General features: G+C 41.5%; 1 protein-coding gene across 1 annotated transcript; it reads left to right on the top strand.

The window, feature by feature from the left end:
- Window positions 1–1,398: 1,398 nt before the first annotated feature.
- arhgap45b (Rho GTPase activating protein 45b) lies at window positions 1,399–24,517 on the top strand. Its single transcript, XM_046857817.1, is given in 24 exon segments — window positions 1,399–1,697; window positions 7,128–7,539; window positions 11,053–11,196; window positions 11,385–11,469; window positions 13,294–13,366; window positions 13,520–13,580; window positions 13,725–13,859; window positions 13,954–14,015; window positions 16,055–16,165; window positions 16,505–16,585; window positions 17,380–17,547; window positions 17,638–17,775; window positions 18,295–18,491; window positions 18,864–18,985; window positions 19,500–19,598; window positions 19,695–19,796; window positions 19,954–20,117; window positions 20,324–20,512; window positions 20,721–20,739; window positions 20,742–20,857; window positions 21,136–21,374; window positions 21,457–21,694; window positions 22,036–22,138; window positions 22,227–24,517. Coding segments are annotated over 24 exon segments (3,441 nt in total). The 5' UTR covers window positions 1,399–1,601; the 3' UTR covers window positions 22,514–24,517.
- The last annotated feature ends 1,235 nt before the right edge of the window (window positions 24,518–25,752 follow it).

Genomic DNA, 25,752 nt, shown 5'->3' with positions numbered 1-25,752 from the left:
GAGTTATAATAAATCACTACTTTGGAAACGTGAGTACATTTGAAGACAAAAACTTTTGTACTTTTACTGAAGTGAAAGTTTAAATGAAAACTTTTACTGGAGTCACATTTTACTGAGTCTCTACTTTTACTCAAATACATGTTTTATGTACTTCATCCACCACTGTATAACGTGTGTGTGTGTGTGTGTGTGTGTGTGTGTGTGTGTGTGTATATATGTATATATATTTTTTTTATTTAATGTATTTTTATTAATCGAGTGTAGACAGGACAAAAATGTCTACACACAATGCCGATATAAATTAATTTATAAATAATCGTACTATACAGGTGTGTTTTGTAAATGTAGGATTATTGACTGCAGTCCATCAGTTGCTACACAATTCATCGGTAAGTAAGAGTAGAGGAGTAGAGGAGCACGTATCAGTACCGCACACTACTATACCGGAGTCACTGCTGTGAACGATCCTCTCACACAGAACTGCTGATGTGCAGATCTTCTACACCAGACAGAATGAGATCAGGGGGGAAAACACACTGATCGGGCTGCTGTTGCTGGGTGGGTCCGCGGATCAGGCCTGATTTATTTCAGGCAGAATTATTCACAACAATCAGAAGTTCTTTTATTCCTCTTGTACTGCAGCTATTTTGCAAAAGTTATCGTTTGTTTCTAATTATAGATGTACTGAATGTTTTGGAGGGTTTATAAAGGAATTCCTGATGTCACATATTATAGCAGCTATAAAATACTAATTCCCTCATTGCTTTCTGATTTTTGCAATAAAAATGCATCTTATCGTGTTACAGAGAAACCAGAACCTGCACAATTTCAATATCCTGATCGTATCCGAACAGCCTTCTGTAAATTCCCAATAATATCGCTGATTTTACATTTATATTTATTTAACGTTTCTTTTCAGATGTTTGATTGGTTGTGTATTGAGTCTGCCATGAAGGGGTTTGAAATACGCATACATAAACCTTGGACGTGCTAAAGCTGCTGTAGGAGAATAATGAACATCTGACCAATCAGAATGGAGAATTCACATGCTGTAGTTTGTGTACTTTGTTGTGTGTGCTTGTAGTTTCCATAGTTTTGGTGTATTATTTTAGGGTGTGTGAAGTTCGTGTGCAGTGTGTGTAGATTGTGTGGAGTGTGTTTAATTTGTGTAGGCTGTGTGAAGTTTTTTAGGGTGTGTGCAGTTTGTGTGTAGTTTGTGTGGATTGTGTAGGGTCTACCTGTAGTTTTTGTAGGGTGTGTACAGTATAGTATGGTACAGAACAGTATGTGGAAGTGTGAGGATTATACAAACCACTGGCAACCTGAGTTCCTCTTGCCATGTGTTTCCGAGAGAGCGGTTGAGGCGGATGTGTACAGCTGTGCTGCAGAGCTGCAGGAAAGTGTGTGTGTGTGTGTGTGTGTGTGTGGTGGAGAGCGAGAGCGAGCGCGAGCAGCAGTGTGGGACAGAGCGCGAGCTGACTGAAGCAGCATCATTAGCTCCAGGTTGAACAGGTGTGTGATGGAGAACTGAAGCGGCTCTGAGAGAAACCTGAACTCTGAGGGAACTGAGCTGGATCTTCAGCTCTGTACAGGAGGAGAAGATGTTCTCCAAGAAGAGGAGAGAGCTGATAAAAAGCCACTCCGTGTCGAAGAAGAGTCGAAGCGGAAACACTGCTGCGCCTCTCGGTTCCTTGGCAGTAAGTGTCATTTCTAACCTACTACACAGTGCGGAAGGATAGTGCGCGCTGTGGTTCTCCCGAGGCGGAGTAGTACACATTCAGCGTACTGCGTAGTGCGGATAGTGTGGATAGTGTGCAGCGCGGAGCGGTGCGGCTCGTTGGGGATCGCCTCAGCACGCAGCTCAGCGTCCGGATAGACTGTTAAAGCCCACAGGCTCGCTCCGGGTTCGGGATTGTATTGTTTTATTAATGTTCATATTTTATTATTAATAAATATAAATCGTTTCCCTCAGTTTTAAAAAGTAAAACTTACTTCTAAACGGCGGCGTTTCGTCGAATGGAGATTTAGCGTGTTAGCTTAGCATTCTGAGGCGATTCTGTTTAATTTCACTCCCAGTTTTACTAAGAAATGATTCATATTTATTCTAAATCCATAATTTACTTTACTGATATTTAAATATTTATATATGTTCTAAAGAGTTTTGGAGTTACGGTGCTGCTGGAACTCCGTGTGAACTTTTACAATTATACATTTTATAATTCAAACTTTCTGTTCTTCAAGTTTTATTATTCCGGTATTTAAAATAAAATAAATAATAATAAAATAACAGTAAATAAAATAAACGGTAATAAAATAAAAGTAAAATGTTAAAGAGAGGGTCCGGGTCTAAAGCGAGTTACAGCCCCTACTGTACTGAACACCGGGCCAAGAAACCGGACCGAACATCCAAACTGGACCTGATACCGGGGAGGGCTAATGTGTGGCTCAGACAGGTGACGTCACTTCTAAACACACACACACACACATACACCCACTACACACATTCATACACTACTCATACACACCACACAAACTACACACTCATACACTATTCATACACACTACACACACACTCACTACACACTCATACAATACTCATACACACTACACAACAAACTGCACACTAATACACTATTCATACACACTACACACACACACTCACTACACACTCATACACCACTCATACATACCACACAAACTACACACTCACTACACTCATACACTATTCATACACACTACACACACACTCACTACACACTCATACACCACTCATACATACCACACAAACTACACTCACTACACACTCATACACTATTCATACACACTACACACTCACTACACACATACAATACTCATACACACTACACAACAAACTGCACACTAATACACTATTCATACACACACACACACTCACTACACACTCATACACCAATCATACATACCACAAACTACACACTCACTACACACACACACTCATACACACTCATACACACACTACACACTACACACTCATACACTATTCATACACACTACACACACACTCACTACACACTCATACAATACTCATACACACTACACACACAAACTACACACTACACACTATTCATACACACACTACACACACACACACACTCACTACACACTCATACACTACTCATACATACCACACAAACTACACACTACACACTCATACACTACTCATACATACCACACACTCACTACACACTCATACACACTCATACACACTATACACACACACTACACACATACAATACTCATACACACTACACACAAACTACACACTACACACATACACACACACACACTCACACACTCATACACTACACACTCATACATACCACACACACTCATACAATACTCATACACACTACACAACAAACTGCACACTAATACACTATTCATACACACACACTCACTACACTCACTACACACACACTACACACACACTCACTACACTCATACAATACTCATACACTATACACACACACAACAAACTGCACACTAATACACTATTCATACACACACACACTCACTACACTCATACACTACTCATACAAACCACACAAACTACACACTCACTACACAATCATACACTACTCATTCACACTACACACAAACTACACACTCACTACACTATTCATACACACTCACACACTCACTACACACTCATACAATACTCATACACACTACACAACAAACTGCACTAATACACTATTCATACACACTCATACACTACTCATACATACCACACAAACTACACACTCACTACACACACTCATACACTACTCATTCACACTACACAAACTACACACTCACTACACTATTCATACACACACACACACTCACTACACACTCATACAATACTCATACACACTACACTACACACTTACTACACAGTTATACACTATTCATACCACACACACTCATACACTACTCATACACACACTCATACACTATTCATACACACACACACTCACTCACTACACACTCATACAATACTCATACACACTACACAACAAACTGCACACTAATACACTATTCATACACACACACTCACTACACTCACTACACTATTCATACACACACACACACACTCACTACACACTCATACAATACTCATACACACTACACAACAAACTGCACACTAATACACTATTCATACACACACACTCACTACACTCATACACTACTCATACAAACCACACAAACTACACACTCACTACACAATCATACACTACTCATTCACACTACACACAAACTACACACTCACTACACTATTCATACACACTCACACACACTCACTACACACTCATACACTCATACACACTACACAACAAACTGCACACTAATACACTATTCATACACACTCATACACTACTCATACATACCACACAAACTACACACTCACACACTCATACACTACTCATTCACACTACACACAAACTACACACTCACTACACTATTCATACACACTACACACACACTACTACACACTCATACAATACTCATACACACTATACACTACACACACTTACTACACAGTTATACACTATTCATACCACACACACTCATACACTACTCATACACACCACACACTCATACACTATTCATACACACCACACACTCACTACACACTCATACAATACTCATACACACTATACACTACACACACACTCACTACACACTAATGCACTCACACACACACTTCTCATACACACACACACTCACTACACCTCATACAATACTCATACACACTATACACTACACACACTCACTACACACTTATACACTATTCATACACACACACACACTCATACACTATTCATACACACTACACACACACTACACACTCATACAATACTCATACACACTATACACTGCACACACTTACTACACACTAATGCAGTCACACACACTTCTCATACACACTACACACAAACTACTCACTCATACACTCACTACACACTAATACACTACTCATTCAATTTACACACACAAACTACTCTCACTACACATACACACACACACTACTAAAACACACTACACACTAACTACACACACACACACACACACTACACACTCATACACACACTCAAACATACTACACATACATACACTCCTACACACACACACACACACAGCGTTTTATTTAATATACAGACTGGATTATACATTATTATGGATTATACACAAGCTACACACTCACACACACACACACTACACACTACACACACTACACACACACTCACTACACTCATACACACTCACTACACAGTCATACACACACACACACACACACTTCACACTCATACCCACACACTACACACACACTCATACACACTCACTACACAGTCATACACACACACACTTCACACTAGACTTACACACTACTTATACACACAAACTACACACTCATACACACTCACTACACACTCACTACACACTCATACTTACACACACACACACACACTTCATACTAGACACACACTACTTATATACACTGCACACTCATGCACACACAACTCACTACACACTCACTACACACTCATATTCACACAACACACACACACACACACACACATACACACACACAGACATTACTCATACACACTACACACACTTCACACTGGACACACACTACTTATATACACAAACTACACACTCATACACCCTCACTACACAATCATTTACACTCTACACCGACACACCTCACACTAGACACTCAGTACACACTCATGTACACACTCATGCACACACACTACACACTCATACTTACACACACACACACACACACACACACACACACACACATATACACACATACACACATGCACACACACACACAACACAGTCCTATATACACACACACACACACTTATACACCCTCACTACACAATCATTTACACTAATTATACACTGACACACACTTCAAACTAGACACTCACTACACACTCATGCACACACACACACACTCACTACACACTCACTACACACTCATATTCACACAACACACACACACACACACACACACATACACACACACAGACATTACTCATACACACACACACACTTCACACTGGACACACACTTATATACACAAACTACACACTTATACACCCTCACTACACAATCATTTACACTCTACACCGACACACCTCACACTAGACACTCAGTACACACTCATGTACACACTCATGCACACACACTACACACTCATACTTACACACACACACACACACACACACACACACACACACATATACACACACACACACATGCACACACACACACACACAGTCCTATATACACACACACACACTACACACTTATACACCCTCACTACACAATCATTTACACTAATTATACACTGACACACACTTCAAACTAGACACTCACTACACACTCATGCACACACACTACACACTCACTACACACACATACTCACACAACTACACACTACAAACTGAACCCTCATACACACACACACACACACACACAGTCAATCACACAACACACTCCTATACACACTACTACACATAGACACACACACACACACACACACACACACACACACACACACTCAAACATACATAATGTTAATGCATTCAAATGAAAATGATAATTGAATGTGACAAACATAAACACTGATCCATATAAGGATTTTAATTTCTCAGGATGCTTTTTACACTGCATTGTGTGTAGAATTGTAGGGATGGTGTGTGTAGAAATGTGTGTAGAAGCTTTGGGTCTCTGTGTGTAGAAGTGTGTGTAGAAGCATAGGGATGGTGTCTGTGTGTGTGTGTGTGTGTGTGTGTGTGTGTGTATGTGTGTATATGTGTGTGTAAAAGTGTAGGGATTGTGTGTGTGTGTGTGTGTGTGTGTGTTTTGACTATTGATTCGGGGTGTGACAGGAAGCAGCGCACAGCAGTGTTACTCAATGGGATCTTGCGAAAGGTCTGTTTACCATCAGCCGTCTTCTACCGAGCGTCTGAAACTCACAGGCCACCGATCCCTACGTTTCTTAGTCATGTTGGTGATCAGATGTTTCTCATTGTGTCCACATTTTCCCATATTTTAACAGTTTTTAAAATTTCCTTTCAAACTAGCTGACTATTCTCCAGGAGCAGCCTCGGAAAGATGGCTCAGATGCCGGTTCCTCCTTTTTGTCTGTGCCTGCGTCCTCCTCCACTGCTGCAAGTTTCTGTCCACCTGCTGTGGAAGGCCAAACTTGCCCTGGCACTCCCTCCTCCACACATGGAAAACTGGTGGGTTGTCCATCACCAGGAGGCACCTTGAAGAGACCTACTGCTCTGAGCCGCAACGCCAGTGCCGCCGGCTCGCCGCTCCAATCCTGGGTGTTCAGTAAAGGCCAAGGCCGGGCCGCTATCTCCCAGAGCCCTCAGAACGAGAGTGTGGAAATGCCAGCAGCTATTGAGGTGGAGGACATCCCTGCGCTGCTGCGTGCTGTGGCTCGATTCGCAGAGGCTGTGGAGAAACTCAAAGACGTGGTTCTGGAAGGTAAGACAAGTTGTCCTGTATGTAAATGAAGTGGGCAGGAAAACAGGATGCGGTTCTACTGATGTAACTGTCACATTCTCTTTCTCATGAGCACACTGCATACGTGGTTAATACTGAGAACACTCAAGGTGATGCGTTTATATCCATTTACTTACAGGATATAAACGCATCACCTTAAGTGTTCTCAGTATTAACCACGATAGTGTGTTTTCATATTCAGTATTCCTTCAGGAAGGATTACTGAATGAGATTAAAAACGACAAAGAGTTCTTTAAAAGCTCGTTTTGATTGAGTTTAGGATCTTTGGGTGAAGGTATCATCTTACTAATAGACATGGAGCATCAGTGTTTCTGAAGAGAGCACACAGTAGAGCTCTGTTAATTGTGTTGTGTGTAATTTACTCAGCACAGGATGTGGTTTTCTTATCGTGATTGTCCATTAAAGTGATAATTCCTTCCTTTTACATGTGCGTATTTGGTGAGACATCAGCAAACGTATCATATTAATTACATTAATTACACACCCCCACCTGTTTCAGTGTAATTATCTCATTACACTGTAGTGTAGGTAAGATGCAGATCAGTAGGTGAGATAAAAGCATGTATAGATTACTTCTAGACATAAAAAAAAAAAAACCTTATATAGTTGGTGTAGTAGATTCCTGAGCTGGGAATGTTTTCTTCATCAGACTCTCAAACCTTTACCACTTGTAAAAGAAACCTGTACAAATCTGTATTATATCACAGTGCTGTTGAAATCTTTAATCTGATTCTTTAGAGCAGGGGTGTCTTCTTTTCCACAAAGGGCCAGTGTGGGTGCATGTTTTCATTCCAACCAAGCAAGTCCAACACCATTCAACAGTTTACATCTAATGATTTAGAATTTCAATGACTATCAGGTGTGGTGCCCTCACACAGGCCCTTTGTGGAAAAGATTGGACACCCCTGGGTTCAGCAGCACAACTAATCGATAACGGCATTTGTTGACAGCGAGTTTAATTATTGATTATTATTGATTAGTTGTTGCAGCCTAATTATAACATTATTATACACTGATCAGGCATGACATTATGACATTATAACATTCTGAGTGGTGAAGTGAAGAACACTGATGATCATGGCATCTGTTAGTAGGTGGATTTATTTATTAGGCAGCAGGTGAACATTTTGTCCTCAAAGATGATGTTAGAAGCAGGAAAAATGGGCAAGTGTAAGGATTCAAATTGTGACGTCTAGACGTCTGGGTCAGAGCATCTCCAAAATTGCAGCTCTTGTGGGATTTTCCTGGTCTGCAGTGGTCAGTGTCTATCAAAATTGCTCCAAGGAAGGAACAGTGGTGAACCGGCGACAGGGTTGTGGGCTGCCAAGGTTTATTGATGCACATGGGGAGCAAAGGCTGATCCAACAGACGAGCTCCTGTAGCTCAAATTACTAAAGAAGTTCCTGATGTTTCTTTTATGTTTTTGTGAGGAGTTGACATGAGCACTTTGTACAGTAAGTAGGTCAGGAAAATCTTCATGACTTTGCAATTCAGTTTATTGGCAACGAGACCAGCTGCAGTTGGACAGAGGATGAATGTTAAAAACTGCTATAAGAGATAACAACCATGAAACTTTTTGAAACAATAAATGGATCAAAATAAAATAGTAATAAAAAAAAAAAATCTGAATTAGCTGTTATTTAGGCTGATTAAATTCTTCCAGGATGTGATGTCATAGGAAAATATTCATCATCAGTCACTTCATCCAACACATGAAACCTGATCAGCTTTCCAAAGAACTAATGAAATTTCCATCTTTATCTGAACACCTGCACACTTTTAGCATGCTTTTAGTCTTCATATAGCATCACTGAGACTGAGAAGTTCTTTACTTCACAACAAACAAATCACCTGACTTTAACGGTGAGGACTCTGGAAATTGGTGTCACTTTATAGCCACGTTGCTCTCCACACTGTCATGATGTTACTTGTCACCTTTACCTCATCCAGTCACATTTTTTACCATATTTAAAACTTAATCATACAAAAATAGCAAAACAAAATGGTAGTTGGTGAACAAAATGGTGGATTGGCCCATCATCAGTCTGGATTACATCTTTAATTCTGTCACTGCATTTAATTTACATGTTTCACAAAAACTGTTTTGTTCCAGAGTTTCCTGTCAGCCATGTCCCACATGACTGAGGGAAGAGGGAAAATGTAGAGAGGGCTTGGGTTCGAGGGCACCTTAAGCTTTCGCTCGTTGCTCTCAGCACAGTTTCTGTGGTGTACCACATTCAAACAGGAAACTCTCAGAGCTGAACATCATGTGTTCTCTCTGGTAGAATCACTCACGCTCAGTCTACACGATCACACCTGTGTGCTCACCAGGAGGCCTGCTGTTACAGGCTTCATATGTGCTGTGAAGGATCCTCATTCATGCATTTTAGATTTTTAAGTGTGTTACTTTTTTGCATACAAATAAGTGAATTTGCAAGTCATAATTTATTTATTTATTTAAGAGCCACCTTACTGAATGTTGTGTTTCCTCTCGTTCAGTTCTGAGCTACAGAGCTGTTTGGTTGAGTGGCTGTGTTGTTTTGACAGATCAGGGGAAGTATGCACTACTGCATTGTGTAGAGAAGAGGAAGTGGCTTTTAGAGGCGTTGCAGCACATTTAAGGCGGTAAAGTGCCATTCACTGTCTCGCTTACTGTCCACAGTTTTATACCGCATTGCCTTGAAACAATATTCAGTCATTTTTAAAACTCCACAAACCTGATTTGTTGCGTCTCTGCGTACATGAAGAACCCATCATTTAATTTAACAGATCCGATGGCATCCTAGTGTTTGTCTGCAGAAAAGCTCGATCTTTATTTCAATACCTGCAACAATCTTCCATTCTGTACTTTTTTATCTACACAGCCTGTTTCTTCCTGCATTCTGGTGCAAAAGTTTTCACACCATTAAACAAAACAAAAAACTTCCAATGTCATTTTAGTGTCAAGTTTCAGTGTGTAAATTATTTTCACATCATAATAAAAAGGGTTACACATTGCCTGGGGACTTAAACGCTAGGTAATGTGGGGATGTCATGTGAATCCACTGGCCCAGCCCCCTCGCAAATCGCCACCAATACCAGGCATGTGACGTGTCGAAACGCTTTTCTTGCCGAGGGCAATCACATCTCGTGGTTCACACTAAGAACAGAACACACCCAGTACCCAGAGTTTTGCACCACCAAGCACTCCTCACATTTTCTTCAGGAAATTCTTCAGGAGTCTTTCGTTCTAGTTTTATATGATTCTTACTTTCATTCATCTACAATAGTTATTTTTTTTCTGGATTAAGTTACGCTAGATCCAGAGCTCCTCACTGAAATACTGAGCTCTTTCATATGCCCAAAACACTTTGTGATCTATTCCGTTATCCTATTTATGGGGAAAACACTGAAGTGTACAATATGCAGCAGCATGTCTGTGTAATTGAAGGATACAGAATCCAAGCAGCCCATGGGTGTGTTGTGTTTCTACAGATAAACAGGAGAACCATCGTCCGCTGGCCCATGAGTGTCTGGGTGAGGTGCTGCGGATTCTGCGCCAAATCATCAACATGTACCCGCTCCTCAACACGGTGGAGACTCTGACCGCCGCCGGCAAACTCATCTCCCAGGTCAAAGGTCAGACCCTACTCTGATAAAATAGGAGTAATAGCATAGATGGGGACCAGATGTATGCTGGGATTCAGGCTGGAGATTATCAAAACAAAAACCTGCCAATGTCCAGTTCATGAACATGACAGTTACAGAGAAGGGAGATTAATGTTTATGATGCCTTTACTGTTTCTTACATATTGGTTTAATCTCAGGCTTTCATTATGAAGTCAGCAATGAAACGGACAAAAAGGACTTTGAGAAAGCCATTGAAACCATCGCAGTAGCTTTCAGTAACAAGTAAGTGATCCTTATCTTTAATGACTTTACAGATTTTATTTAATTCTAAATGATTCAGTTTCCAGTTTGGTAGTATATTTCTGAGTCAGAGCAGTAGGTGTGTATTTGTACCTTGTGTGTACCTTTCACTAAGAGCAAATGTAGAAAAAGGGATGAGTACAGAGATGCAGACACAGTTACTGTAGTGCCATAACAGGAAGTGGAGTCGTGGCTTTATTCTGTTTCTCAGCAACCGGCCCACAACCAAAAAAATAAAAATCAGACATTTGATTTTTATCATTGTGCCAGTCGCTGTCTCTGTCTGTAAATTCACTGCACATCGCTTTTACTTTCTATGATACAACAATTAAATTCATATGATTAGCTTGTATGTTAAATAAACTATAAAGCATAGAAAAGTGTATTTAAACAGTACACAGTGTTTGTTGGGCATAAATTATGACAGTGTTGGGAATATTTATTAATAATATATTAATTAATCTATTATTAATCTATTAATTTCCCATTATTATTATTATTATTATTATTATTATTGTTGTTTGTTATTATATTCCTGAGGCTACAGAGTGTGACAAAATCATATTTCTTATTATTTTTCCTCTCACTGTTAATTTTTCTTAATACTGCAGTTATATATATATATATATATATATATATATATATGACTGTTTCGAGCTGCTGTAATATAGGTATGAACCTGCAACATGAAATGTAACTCTAAATGGTTAAAAAAGAACAACATGTTTGTTCCCAGACCCACCCAGATAAGGATATGGTTTCCTCTTGAGTCTGGTTCCTCTTAAGGTTTTTTCCTTATGCATCTCTAAGTTTTTCCTTCTTCTTTCGGCTTTTCCCATTAGGGGCTCCACAGCAGATGATCCGTCTCCATACCCCCTGTCCTCTACATCTGCCTCTTTCAAACAAACTACCTGCATGTCTTCCCTCACCACATCGTTAAACCTCCTCTTTGGTCTTCCTCTTTTCCTCCTTCCTGGTGTCTCCATCCTCAGCATTCACCTACTGATATACCCCATGTCCCTCCTCTGCACACGTCCAAACCATCTCAATCACACCTCCCTCACCTTGTCTCCAAAACGTCCTACATGCGCTGTCCCTCTAATAAACTCATTTCTAATCCTGTCCATCGTCGTCACTCCCAACGAACATCTCAACATCTTCAGCTCTGCTACCTCCAGCTCCACCTCCTGTCTTTTACTCAATGCCACTGTCTCTAATCCATACAACATCTCAGGTCTCACCACAGTCCTATAAACTTTCCCTTTCACTCTCACAGATACTCTTCTATCACAAATCACTCCTGCTATCACTCTTCTCCACCCACTCCACCCTGCCTGCACTCTTTTCTTCACTTCTCTAACACACTCTCCATTACTTTGCACTGTTGACTCCAGGTACCTGAACTCCTCCACCTTCTCCACCTCTTCTCCCTGCAACCGCACTCCTCCTCTGCCCTCCCTCTCATTCACACACATGTACTCTGTCTTACTCCTACTGACTTTCATTCCCCTTCTCTCCAGCATGTACCTTCACCTCTCCAGGCTCTTCTCCACCTGCTCCCTACTCTCACCACAAATCACAATATCATCTAATAAACTTAATCATTATTATTAGTCACTGTTCAGCTCTAATATTAACACATTACTACATTAACACCATGGAACAGTATCACTGTGTGTGTGTGTGTGTGTGTGTGTGTGAGTGTGAGTGTGTGTGTGTGTTTGCAAGTTAGTAGGTGTGTGTATTAGTGTTGGTGTGTATAGGGATTGATTTTCTCTTCTCCCTTTGTATTCTTCTTTTCCTCAGTGTCTCAGAGCTGTTAATGGGAGAGGTTGACAGTAGCACTCTTTTATCAGTAATGCCCACAGAGAAGAGCAAGGTAGGTGTGTGTGTGTATGTGTGTGTGTGTGTGTGTGTGTGTGTGTGTGTGTGTGTGTGTGTGTGTGAGAGAGAGAGAGAGAGAGGAAGCATTGTGAACTGAAATGTCTGCGGAAATTGAAGTGCACGTCTGTAATTCTGTTTGTGTTCTCAGTCTGTGGAGAACCTGTTCCGAATCTCTGGTGTGGAGACTTCACACGACTCTTCTGAATTAGGTGTAATTTTAAATCTAATACTGCAGTTTTATGTTTTCGTTTAAACTAGACTAATATTATTTGTGTGTGTGTGTGTGTGTGTGTGTGTGTGTGTATGTGTGTGTGTATGTGTGTGTGTATGTATATGTGTGTGTGTGAGAAAAGCAATGAGAGCTGAGGAGGTGGACATCCTTCTGCAGCGTAGTGAGGGTGGAGTTGACTCCGCCCTGACATATGCTAAGACCATCTCTAAGTACATAAAGGACCTCATTGGCTACGTGGAGAAACGCATTTCTTTCGGTTAGACATGGAATCTCCTGTATTTTAAACACTACTAACTACATCCTTTTACATGACGTATGAACACTTTACATTGAAATGGTCTGTATTACAGAGGTGGAGTTTTCCAAAGGTCTCCAAAGGCTGTATCAGACGTGCAAGCAAACAATCACTCAGGTAAGACATTATGGGCTGTGGAAGGAAAATAATCAACAAGGGTGTGGTGTAATGTGATGTGGCGTTGAGTGACGTGATTTGACTTGGTGTGACGTGATGTGACTTGACGTGAATTGGTATGACGTGGCATGGTGTGGCATGGTGTGGTAGTCGTCGAATTACGACCACGATCGGGACCGACAGATCAGTCGTAACAACATTTAGTCATAAGTTGAGTAGGCTATATGTACAGTACTGTGAAATTATGCCGCAAATTATGCATGCCGCGGCCAGCGATTGTGGACGTAAAGTCGAACGGTCGTAGGTCGCATAGGTCGTAAGTCGACGACTACCTGTAACTTGATGTGGCATAGACATGGTATGGCATTGGTGTGCGGTGACGTGATGTGGTGTAGTGTGATGTGGTGCGATGTGTTGTGGCGTGGCGAGATGTGAGGTGACGTGGCGTGGTGTGAGGTGGCATGGTGTGAGGTGACGTGACGAGATATGAGAAGACGTGGCGAGGTGTGAGGTGGTTTGAGGTGACGTGGCATGGTGTGAGGTGGCGTGGCGTGGCATAGCATGGTGTGAGGTGGCGTGATGTGACGTGGTGTGGCGTGGCGAGGTGTGAGGTGGCATGGTGTGAGGTGGTGCGACATAGAGAGATGTGAGGTGGCATGGCGTGGTGTGAGGTGGCGTGGTGTGAGGTGGTGTGGTGTAAGGGCGTGACGTAGCTAGATCTGAGGTGGCATGGTGTGAGGTGACGTGCTGTGACGTGGCGTGGTGTCAAATAGTGTGGTGTGAGGTGGCATGACGTGGTGTGAGGTGAGGTGACATGGTGTGAGGTGCACAGTGTGGTGTGAGGTGGCATGGCGTGGTGTGTGGGTGGTATAGCATAGTGTGGTGTGAGGTGGCGTTGTGTGAGGTGGGGTGATGTGAGGTGGTGTGAAGTGGTGTGGTGTGAGGTGGCATGATGACGGGTCACATCACCTCATGTGTGGCGTGGTGTGGTGTGAGGTGGCGTGGCGTGGCGTGAGATGCTCTACTGTGCTGTGGTGTGCTCTGGTGTGCTCTACTGTGCTGTGGTGTGGTGTGGTGTGCTATGGTTTGGTGTGGTGTGGTGTGGTGTGCTCTACTGTGCTGTGCTGTGGTGTGGTGTGCTCTACTGTGCTGTGGTGTGGTGTGGTGTGCTGTGCTGTGGTGGTGTGCTGTGGTGTGGTGTGGTGTGCTATGGTTTGGTGTGGTGTGGTGTGGTGTGGTGTGCTCTTCTGTGCTGTGGTGTGGTGTGGTGTGGTGTGCATTACTGTGCTGTGCTGTGGTGTGCTGTGGTGTGGTGTGGTGTGGTGTGCTCTACTGTGCTGTGGTGTGTGTGGTGTGCTCACTGTGCTGTGGTGTGGTGTGCTGTGGTGTGGTGTGGTGTGTGTGTGCTGTGCTGTGGTGTGTGGTGTGCTGGTGTGGTGTGGTGTGGTGTGCTGTGGTGTGGTGGTGTGCTGTGGTGTGGTGTGCTGTGTGTGCTGTGGTGTGGTGTGCTGTGGTGTGGTGTGCTGTGGTGTGGTGTGGTGTGTGGTGTGCTGTGGTGTGCTGTGGTGGTGTGCTGTGCTGTGCTGTGGTGTGGTGTGGTGGTGTGGTGTGCTGTGCTGTGGTGTGGTGTGCTGTGGTGTGGTGTGGTGTGCTGTGGTGTGGTGTGGTGTGCTGTGCTGTGCTGTGGTGTGGTGTGGTGTGCTGTGTGTGTGCTGTGGTGTGCTGTGCTGTGCTGTGCTGTGGTGTGCTGTGCTGTGGTGTGCTGTGGTGTGGTGTGGTGTGCTGTGCTGTGGTGTGCTGTGGTGTGCTGTGGTGTGGTGTGCTGTGGTGTGGTGTGGTGTGGTGTGCTGTGCTGTGCTGTGCTGTGGTGTGCTGTGGTGTGGTGTGCTGTGGTGTGGTGTGGTGTGGTGTGCTGTGCTTCTCCACAAAACAAAAAGGAGTTTATTCTTTTATCATTTAATGAGTGTTATAGTAAATTAATTAGGTTTCACTCTGGTATAAAATAATGAAAGTGTATTACTTGTCTTTTCTTCTTCCAGCCACACATGCCTTTCTTCTCCATATACTCTCTGGCACTGGAACAGGACTTGGAGCAGAGCTCAACAATACAGCAGGCTGCAAATACCCTACAATGTCAGACCTTCATACAGGTACACAACTGAGACATTACAGCTGCTGATTATTAAATCATTATAAATTATTTTATTTCATTTTATTTCATTTTTTTATAAAATGTATAGTAAACCAGATCGCAACTCCTCTCTCTGTATTTATAACATCAGGTTTAAAACCTTCTCCATGAACAGACATGTAGTTGTTATGTTTTTTTTTTAATTCCTCTATCATTAACTATATTTAACATAAACCTTTACAACTATAATTTAAAAAAAGATGAGACGCTGGTAAAATTAAAAAATTACATTTTTTGTGGGTTTTTGTCTGTTTTGTGTTGCTAATTTTGAGAATTGTTAACACTGTTCTGCTTCCAGCCTCTGATGCTACGTAAACAGGAGCATGAGAAGAAACGCAAAGAGCTGAAGGAACAGTGGCTCAAAGCTAAGAGAAAACTGGTGAGAACCGGTGGCTTCCTCTTTTCCTCCTTCCTGGTGTCTCAATCCTCAGCATTCTCCTACTGATATACTCCATGTCCCTCCTCTGCACATGTCCAAACCATCTCAATCACACCTGCCTCACCTTGTCTCCAAAACTTCCTACATGCACTGTCCCTCTAATAAACTCATTTCTAATCCTGTCCATCGTCATCACCCCCAATGAACATCTCAACATCTTCCTCCAGCTCCACCTCCTAATTCTAAAAATGTCTATAAATTAATTAAATAAAACACTGAAATATCAAATATTTCCATAAGTATTTAGACACTTTACTCAGTACTCAGTACAGTACTAGCTGGGCCACTCGAGGACATTTACAGAATCGTCCCTGATCCACTCTCATGTTCTGATATCTAAGAAAAGTCAGAAAAAAGATCAGAGCCATTTCTCAATTTAAGTCAAATTGTTTTATAATTATCCTTCATCTATGTAGACTGCATCCATTAGAAAAAAAAACATTTCTCCAGCGTCTTGGAGCATCACAGGAGTGAGACAAATATACACAAACTGTGAACTGTTGTTGTGATAACTGTTGTTGGGTGTACCTGCAGCAGCAATGCGGTTAGTGCCTGAATAAATTCTCTGACTCTGTCATTATTTCATAAATCTTTATATGATAGTACTTCAAAGTGGGTCACTCTATTTGTTCTGTTATTTCTGGGTCATCTTGTGTTAGGTTGTTGAGTAGCACCTTGGTCCTGGAGGAATGTTGTGAGGTCTCACTGTACTGACTGTATCCACATTTCTGCAGTTGGAGTCGGAGGCTAATTTGCGGCGAGCTAAGCAGGTCTACATCACTCGCTGTGAGGAATACGAGAAGGCCAAGACGGCAGCTAGCAGAGCCGAGGAGGAGTGCAGTAGTTCCACAACCAAAGCGGTGGACAAAAAAAAGCGACTAGAGGAAGAGGCTCGTAATAAGGTCAGGGTCATTATTGTCAATTTATACAGTAGTTTCAATGCAGAAGTTTAAAACAACACCTTGTCTGTATCTCCATCTCCCACACATTAGGCCGAGGAAGCCGAGGCCACGTATAGAGTGTGTGTTGCAGATGCCACACAGCAGCAGCAGGAGCTGGAACACACAAAGGTTACAGTTCTGAGACAGATCCAGGAGGTCATCAGGCAGAGTGACCAAACGCTCCGCTCTGTAAGTGTCCACCTGTGTGTGTGTGTGTGTGTGTGTGTGTGTGTGTGTGTGTGTGTGTGTGTGTGTGTGTGTGATGTTCCTGGACAAGATCCTAATAATTAGCACTTTCAATATAAAAAAAAATACAAAATGTTTTAAAAAAACAACACTAGTTATGATATAGCAGATTTGTACATTTACCACAGAGTGTGTCTGAGCACTCAATCATTTATATTGTATTTGTGTGTGTGGCTTAATTTGGTGAATAATATGGTGAATTCTGGAATTATAATAAGTGGAGAAGAAAATGAGCACTTAAAAAATATAAAAAAAACAGCACTAGGAGATAACTCCAACAGTCAGACAAATATTCTGTGTTTCACTTTCCCTCTCTTCCTCTAGTATTTTCTATCTCTTTCTCTATCGCTTTCTCTCGCTTTTGTATATTTAACAGATAATACAAATTTTCATCAGACAGCCAATCTGACAGCTTACTGCTGCAATCCTTCTGATAAAATTTCTCTTGTTTTTTTCTCCCAGGCCACTATTTCCTACTACCAGATCATGCACATGCAGACTGTGGGGCTGCCCGTGCACTACCAGACTCTGTGTGAGAGCAGTAAACTGTACGATCCAGGACAGCAATATGCCACCCATGTCAAAGAGCTGCAGATGAGTGAGGAGCCTGAGCTCAATTACACCTTCGAACCCTACTGTGCCTCCAGCAGCCAGTATGTGTCAGTATAAAGAAAAATACTTTTTCTCTGAAAGCATAGTTCAGCTTTTCATACGCTAATCCTACCTAATAAAAACAAGGATACACAAAATACATTGCATAAACGATATATAAGATATAATCTATTCAAATCTAGATTCTTGGACAATATTTTTTGCTCTTATTTAGAAGATTCCTAATACTTTAAATCATATAATTTACAGGAATGTATATGAAAAGTATGTAGGTTTCTACATACACTATTTTTTATTTAATATTTTTATAAATAAAGTGCACAAATAATGAAAATAGAGGACTAGACTGGACCTTTTTCAGCGTGTGAAGTGGTGGAGAAGATTTATTATATGTTTGATATGTTTGTTTGTGTCTGTAGGCAGGCAGCTCGAATACGCAGTGACAGCTCCAACACCGATACACCGAGCAGCACAGAAGGGACGGTCACAGCCGGAGAAACGGCCGATCCTGCCACTGCTCAGAAAGACGAGCAGAGCAAAGGTATGTAGAGATATTAAGGAAGTGTTCTTCCTGGATTATTCATTTCACTGTGTCTTACATACACATAATAAACAAAGAAATGTTAAAGATCAAATATAGTGTGGATGTTACTGGTTATAGTGTCTGTCCATCCTCAGGGTGAAAATGTGCCATGACTATTTTTATTTATTAGTGAACACAAAATAGTGTTACTCCTCAACCTTCACCACTGATTCTGTTTCTATAACGAAGTGAATCTGATGCAGTGGTCTTCAGCAAACACGTCATATCAGATTCACATTCTAGTTAAATTCTTGCGCTTTATAAACACGTGGTCTATTTTATTGTTCAACAGAGTGTTCAAAATAAGTTTGGATGATTTATACTGGATTATAAGATTATAAAATATGAACACTTTATTCAGACACAGACATCAATTACAGAACCATGTGCAGTCCCTGAAATCACTCAACTAAAATGATCTCACTTTATATACACATAATTTATGATCTGTTATAATTGTTCACTTCCCCAGCACGAGGTCACATGACTCACAAATCCTGGGGCTCTACTGTGAGTGATACAGACATTGTGTTGGGAGGAAATGACCTCGGATCTCCCACAAACAGCGCAGGTACACACTTGTTTCTGATTTTTGACACTTTTTGAAACACACTGCTTTTGTTTACTAAGTTTTGAGACTGATTGTGTTTTCATGATCACATTGTAGGTGACATCAGCAAAATAGCTCGAACATCATCCACAGGAACCATGTCATCAAATGAGGATGCAGATGAAAAAGATGGGGCTATGGTGAACTTTGAATCCTCCAGTAAGAATCAATAGCATGAGAACTGTAATATACACATGGGTTTTTTATAGAGGGATTCCTGACTGATTATTAAGTCAGAGAGTCTGTGTCAGATGAGTGTTTGGTATGAGTTGTATCCACAGTATACTTCCTTACCACCTGTCCATTTTCCTTATAGATATTAATGGCATCGAGCCTGAAATCGTTGTGCCAACAGGACCATTTAAGAGCGTGGGTTTATCCAAAGCTGCGCAGACTCACCGCCTGCGCAAACTGCGCTCTCCAGCAAAATGCCGGCAGTGTGACAGCTATGTGTACTTCCAGGGGGCAGAATGTGAGGAGGTGAGTACAACGTTTCTAGCCTGAGCAGATGTTCCTAGGTACAGCATGTGTGGCTGCATCAGTGCTCATTACTTTGAAAGTGAAGATGTTTCCATATCAAAATAAGTTATGTTTAAATATATTGGTAATAAGAAATCTCAGAGTCTGCAGTTAATGGAGACTTGTAAAAAAAAATCTGTTCTTTTTCTTTTTCTGAAATGTTGCAGTGTTTCTTGGCTTGTCATAAACGCTGTTTGGAGACTCTGGCCATCCAGTGTGGACATAAGAAGCTGCAGGGCCGCCTCCAGCTCTTTGGACAGGAATTTTCCCATTTGTCCTGCAGCAGTTCTGATGGGATTCCGTTCATCATCAAAAAGTGCACGTGTGAGATTGAGAGAAGAGCGCTTAGGATGAAGGTGAGGCCACATGCAGAAGGGATAAATGCACTTTAATTCTTCAGTTCTGTAAAGCCGCTTTGAGACAATTTCTACTGTGAAAAGCCCTATGGACATAAACTTGAACTTAAACATGCCTGTGATGGGGCTTTTGTTATAGTTTAAATGAGGGCTACAGAAGTGTCCTGATTGATCTCCACTTCAACAACCTTTCTATTTTTTCCCTAAGGGCATCTACCGGGTGAACGGGTAAAAACCAGGGTGGAGAAATTGTGTCAGGCATTTGAAAATGGAAAAGAGCTCGTGGAGTTGTCACAATCCTCTCCACATGACATCAGCAATGTTCTCAAGCTCTACCTGAGACAGGTGATTTTAGTTATCTTTTATTACACTGTTAGATCCAGATGTGAGTGAACGAAGGGTGTCGTGTAAGCTGATGATTTATTCAGCTTCATAATAAAGACCTTACATTTAAAATGTAATGACATAAATACTGTCACATACTGGACAAACTGTACTACATATGACTGGTGTTTTATTTAAGGCAAAGATCAGAACATATCATTTAAAAATATAAATTAAAATAATTATTATATTTCATAGAATTTTATATTCAAACTGGAATTTTCTTATTGTACGTCCAGCTTCCAGAGCCCATCATGCCGTTCCGCCTCTATAACAGTCTGATGGGCCTTGCGAAGGAAACCCTGACCCTGGTGGGACCTGAGGGGGCTGAGCCTGGGAAAGGGCCTGATCTGGTTGATCTGGGTGCAGAGACAAACCCTGAACTCCTAAACCTGGTGCACAGACTGAAGGAGCTTCTCAGTGAGCTGCCCAAGGTGAACATGACCATGCTGCGCTACATCGCACGCCATCTCCGCAGGTACTGCTCACTAAATCCTCTAAAACGTTAATGGTTTACTTTTGTTTTTACATTTTTTTAAATGATATGCTTTACTCTGTAGGATTGCTGAGCTGGAAGAGGACAATAAGATGAGCCCCAGTAACTTGGGCATTGTGTTTGGGCCTTCACTGATGAGGCCCCGGCCCTCAGGGGCCACAGTGTCCCTGTCTTCCCTGGTGGATTACCCCTATCAGGCTCGCATCGTGGAGACACTCATTGTGTTTTACCCCACTATCTTCCCCTCTGAGTCTAATCGCCCAGGCGGTATCAGTATGGTCTGCTCCTCACCCCTGCAGCAGGTGTGTAGACACCCCAGTCACATATTTAACTAATCTGCAGTCACATATCTAACTAAAATAAATAAAAAAGTGGTATTGTATAAAGTTAAAATATAAAATAAGCTAAAGTAAAGTATTTATTATGACTACTATAGAATAGAAAAGCTTGTTCAGAATTAAGTACTTGTTCTGGAGGTCTACTAGTGTGGTTTCAGTTTCTGTGTAAAGATTTGGTTTTGCGTCTCAGTTTATAGATGATTGATGCATTTCTCCTGATTTGCACCTCTAAAATAAACCAAAGATTAAAGCCCCACTGACCTTCAGTTAAAACTAACATGAGGTTTTGTAATGTTCCTGTGCAGCAGAGCAGTGTTGATGGGGAGGACTCAGGTACAAATGATGATGAAGCAGATCGAACCGAAGAACATGAAGGAGCTGAGGCAGACAAGATAAATGAGGGAAGAGGTGTGGTATTTTAGGACTACTGAATTTCACATTATTCCAAATACTCATGTTCCTCTACTGAGGTGTTTTTCCTCCCTCTTTCCATTAGAAGGCTCTATAGGCACCCTGGGGTCCCTGGAGCACAGTCTGGACTCTGACTCAGAACCGGAGGAGGAACGAGGGGGGACAGATGAACAGCTTTGCTCCCCAAACAATAATGAGGATCCAGAAGTAACCCCTCCCACAGCAGAGGTCCAGAATCACTCAGCTTCCGACAACCAACCTCCTGCACTGCCTGAGAGCGAACCTCCAGAGCTTGAGAGTCCAGACGAACCACCCACGAGTTCATTCGCAGAGCTCACCATCAACCAGTCTAACAATGAGCCACAGTGTTAATCACCAGGACAGAGTGTTAATTACCAGAACACAGTGTAAATCACCAGAACACAGTGTAAATCACCAGAACACAGTGTAAATCACCAGGACAGAGTGTAAATCACCAGGACAGAGTGTTAATCACCAGGACACAGTGTAAATCACCAGAACACAGTGTAAATCACCAGGACACAGTGTTAATCACCAGAACACAGTGTTAATCACCAGGACAGAGTGTTAATCACCAGGACACAGTGTAAATCACCAGAACACAGTGTAAATCACCAGGACACAGTGTAAATCACTAGGACAGAGTGTAAATCACCAGGACACAGTGTAAATGACTAGGACAGAGTGTTAATCACCAGGACAGAGTGTAAATCACCAGGACACAGTGTAAATGACTAGGACAGAGTGTTAATCACCAGGACACAGTGTAAATCACCAGGACAGAGTGTAAATCACCAGGACACAGTGTAAATCACCAGGACAGTGTTAATCACCAGGACACAGTGTTAATCACCAGGACAGAGTGTAAATCACCAGGACAGAGTGTAAATCACCAGGACACAGTGTAAATGACTAGGACAGAGTGTTAATCACCAGGACAGAGTGTAAATCACCAGGACACAGTGTTAATCACCAGGGCACAGTGTTAATCACCAGGACACCGTGTAAATCACCAGGGCACAGTGTTAATCACCAGGACAGAGTGTAAATCACCAGGACACAGTGTTAATGACTAGGACACAGTGTTAATCACCAGGACACAGTGTAAATCACCAGGGCACAGTGTTAATCACCAGGACAGAGTGTAAATCACCAGGACACAGTGTTAATGACTAGGACACAGTGTTAATCACCAGGACACAGTGTAAATCACCAGGGCACAGTGTTAATGACTAGGACACAGTGTAAATCACCAGGACACAGTGTAAATCACCAGTACAGAGTGTTAATCACCAGAACACAGTGTAAATGACCAGGACACCATGTTTATTAGCAGGACACGGTGTTAATGACCAGGACAGAGTGTTGATTAGCAGGACACAGTGTAAATCAGCAGGACACAGTGTTTATTAGCAGGACACAGTGTTAATGACCAGGACAGAGTGTTAAGACTAACCCATTTTTTAAAGCGGTTTGCTTGCACTGTAGGAACTTTTTCAGGGACTTTAAGCACAACAGATAAATTCCTGTACTCTGCTTGAAAATCAGCACTTTTCTGCAGACAAGAACTTCAGAGGATGGCAGATGTTCTTACGCAATGTCTACAAAATGTCTGTTTTGCTAACAAGCTTGACACATTTCCGTGCTGCTTTTTCTTCACAAGTCTGAAATGTATACTGCTTGTAGCTGCAAAAGAATCCATAATGATTAAGACCGCACTTTTTACCAGCTTTGCGAGGCGACGCGACCCGACTACAGCTGCTCCAACTCACTTCTAGTACTTTATGTTTTAATGTTTTTATAGCAGGAAGTGAAGCAACTCAGTGAAGTGGGATTTTACACAACAAACATTGATCAGAGATTAATTAGAGATTAAATAGTGTTTAGAGGCTCCTGTGCACTCTCAGGCAAAATAATTTTACCAAAACCAGACGGCGAAATTTTTTTGAAAAATCAACCCTGATCGACATTAAATGAGAAGTTGTGAGAGGATGTGTGTCTCTGATGTCATGAGGAAAAAGGATACAAGGTCTCATTATTTCCTCTTGGAGCGCTCTCTGCTGGTAAAGAATTGCAGTGCAGCTTGATGACACTGAGTTACAACATGATAAGAACGATGGCATTGACAGTATGAAGAGCAGCACAGATGAACAGACTAAAGCGCTGCTGCATCACTCTCTTCAGCCAAAGATCAGGTGAGGGTTCATTCCCCATTAATCAGTAAGTAGATGAACAGCAGGTTTAATAATGATGACATTATAGATAAATGACTTTCAGGTTCATCGTTGTTCATTGTGTCAGTGTGCACCAGCAACATGTCTTTCAATGTTTTTAGTAAAAGCCTCATGAACAGCAGCCTTCATAGTGTTTGTTTTGTTTGTGCTGGTAAACCGTAGACAGATTTCGTCAAGTCACAGAAACCATAGCCGTAAATGCAGCGTACTGATTCCCAACCTCCACCACACTCACTGCTGTAGTTTCTCTAAAAACTCCTTACCACCTGTTTAGAGCTTATTCAGGAGTGTGTGTGTGTGTGTGTGTGTGTGTGTGTGTGTGTGTGTGTGTGTGTGTGTGTGAAGCATGACTCACTGCTCTTCAACAGAACACACTCTTTTCTATGTTATTAGAAATGTAAATGTTTTTTCGAGCTTGTATTGCTGATGCTGTGCAGGATCAAGCCTCAGTGAGATCTTCTGCTCTGCTGACACATGGAGACACCTGCCTGAGCATTCCCCTCAAATATTCAACATCTTATATACGACTGAACACACACTGAGTGCTGTATGATATCGACTGATGAGATTGATAAGAGCGTGTGGTTCTGTTTTTTTAGTTTAATGTATTATTTGTGTAGTGTTTGAACAGTGGCCATTGTTCTAATGCAGATTTATGAAGATATAATTCATAATGTATAAACTCTATGTTAAAAATCATTGTTTTCTCAACATTTTCTCTGACACACAAGATTAGGCATGGTATTGAATAACAGGAGCAGAGTTATTAGCAAACCACTGTTTAAAAAATATATATAAAATATATAAAATGTACTTAAATGCTCTGAATATGTTATTTAAAAACAAAATTTACAGCCTTAACATTTACTATGAAAGGTGGATTATCTTCCAATGTAAAAACTTTTTCCACAGTCATCTGTTCCTTATAATTGACTGTGTTTTTAGTATAAAAACAGCGGAAATGCGATCAGCTCTACCTGTGCTTTTCTTTGGAAGCTGCAAATTAAACCATAATCAAAGCAGGTTAAAAGCTGCCCAAAGCTGAAGTTCACTTACAATCTGCTCATTGCATGGATGATGATGGTGTTGTTTCTTCCTGCATTTGTTATTATAATAATCGTGAATCCACTGTGTTGTTTTTTGTTCATTTTGCCTGCTTGGGGGTTTCAATTAAACAGTAATGTATTGTGTTACCAGTCGGAGCCCATTTAAGAAGGCAAGCATCATGACAAGCATTAAGAGTGAGTCATATAAAGATGTGGTGAAGAGAATCCGGTAATTTTCCAAAATAAAACATTGTTCAAAATCAGATAATAAATAAAATAGAAATAATGTAAATTAATCTTTCTAATCTTT

Source organism: Silurus meridionalis, chromosome 9, assembly GCF_014805685.1.
Source record: "Silurus meridionalis isolate SWU-2019-XX chromosome 9, ASM1480568v1, whole genome shotgun sequence".
NCBI lineage: Eukaryota > Metazoa > Chordata > Actinopteri > Siluriformes > Siluridae > Silurus > Silurus meridionalis.
Note: the sequence above shows the minus strand (reverse complement) of the source record. Positions and strands in the feature narration are given on the sequence as shown.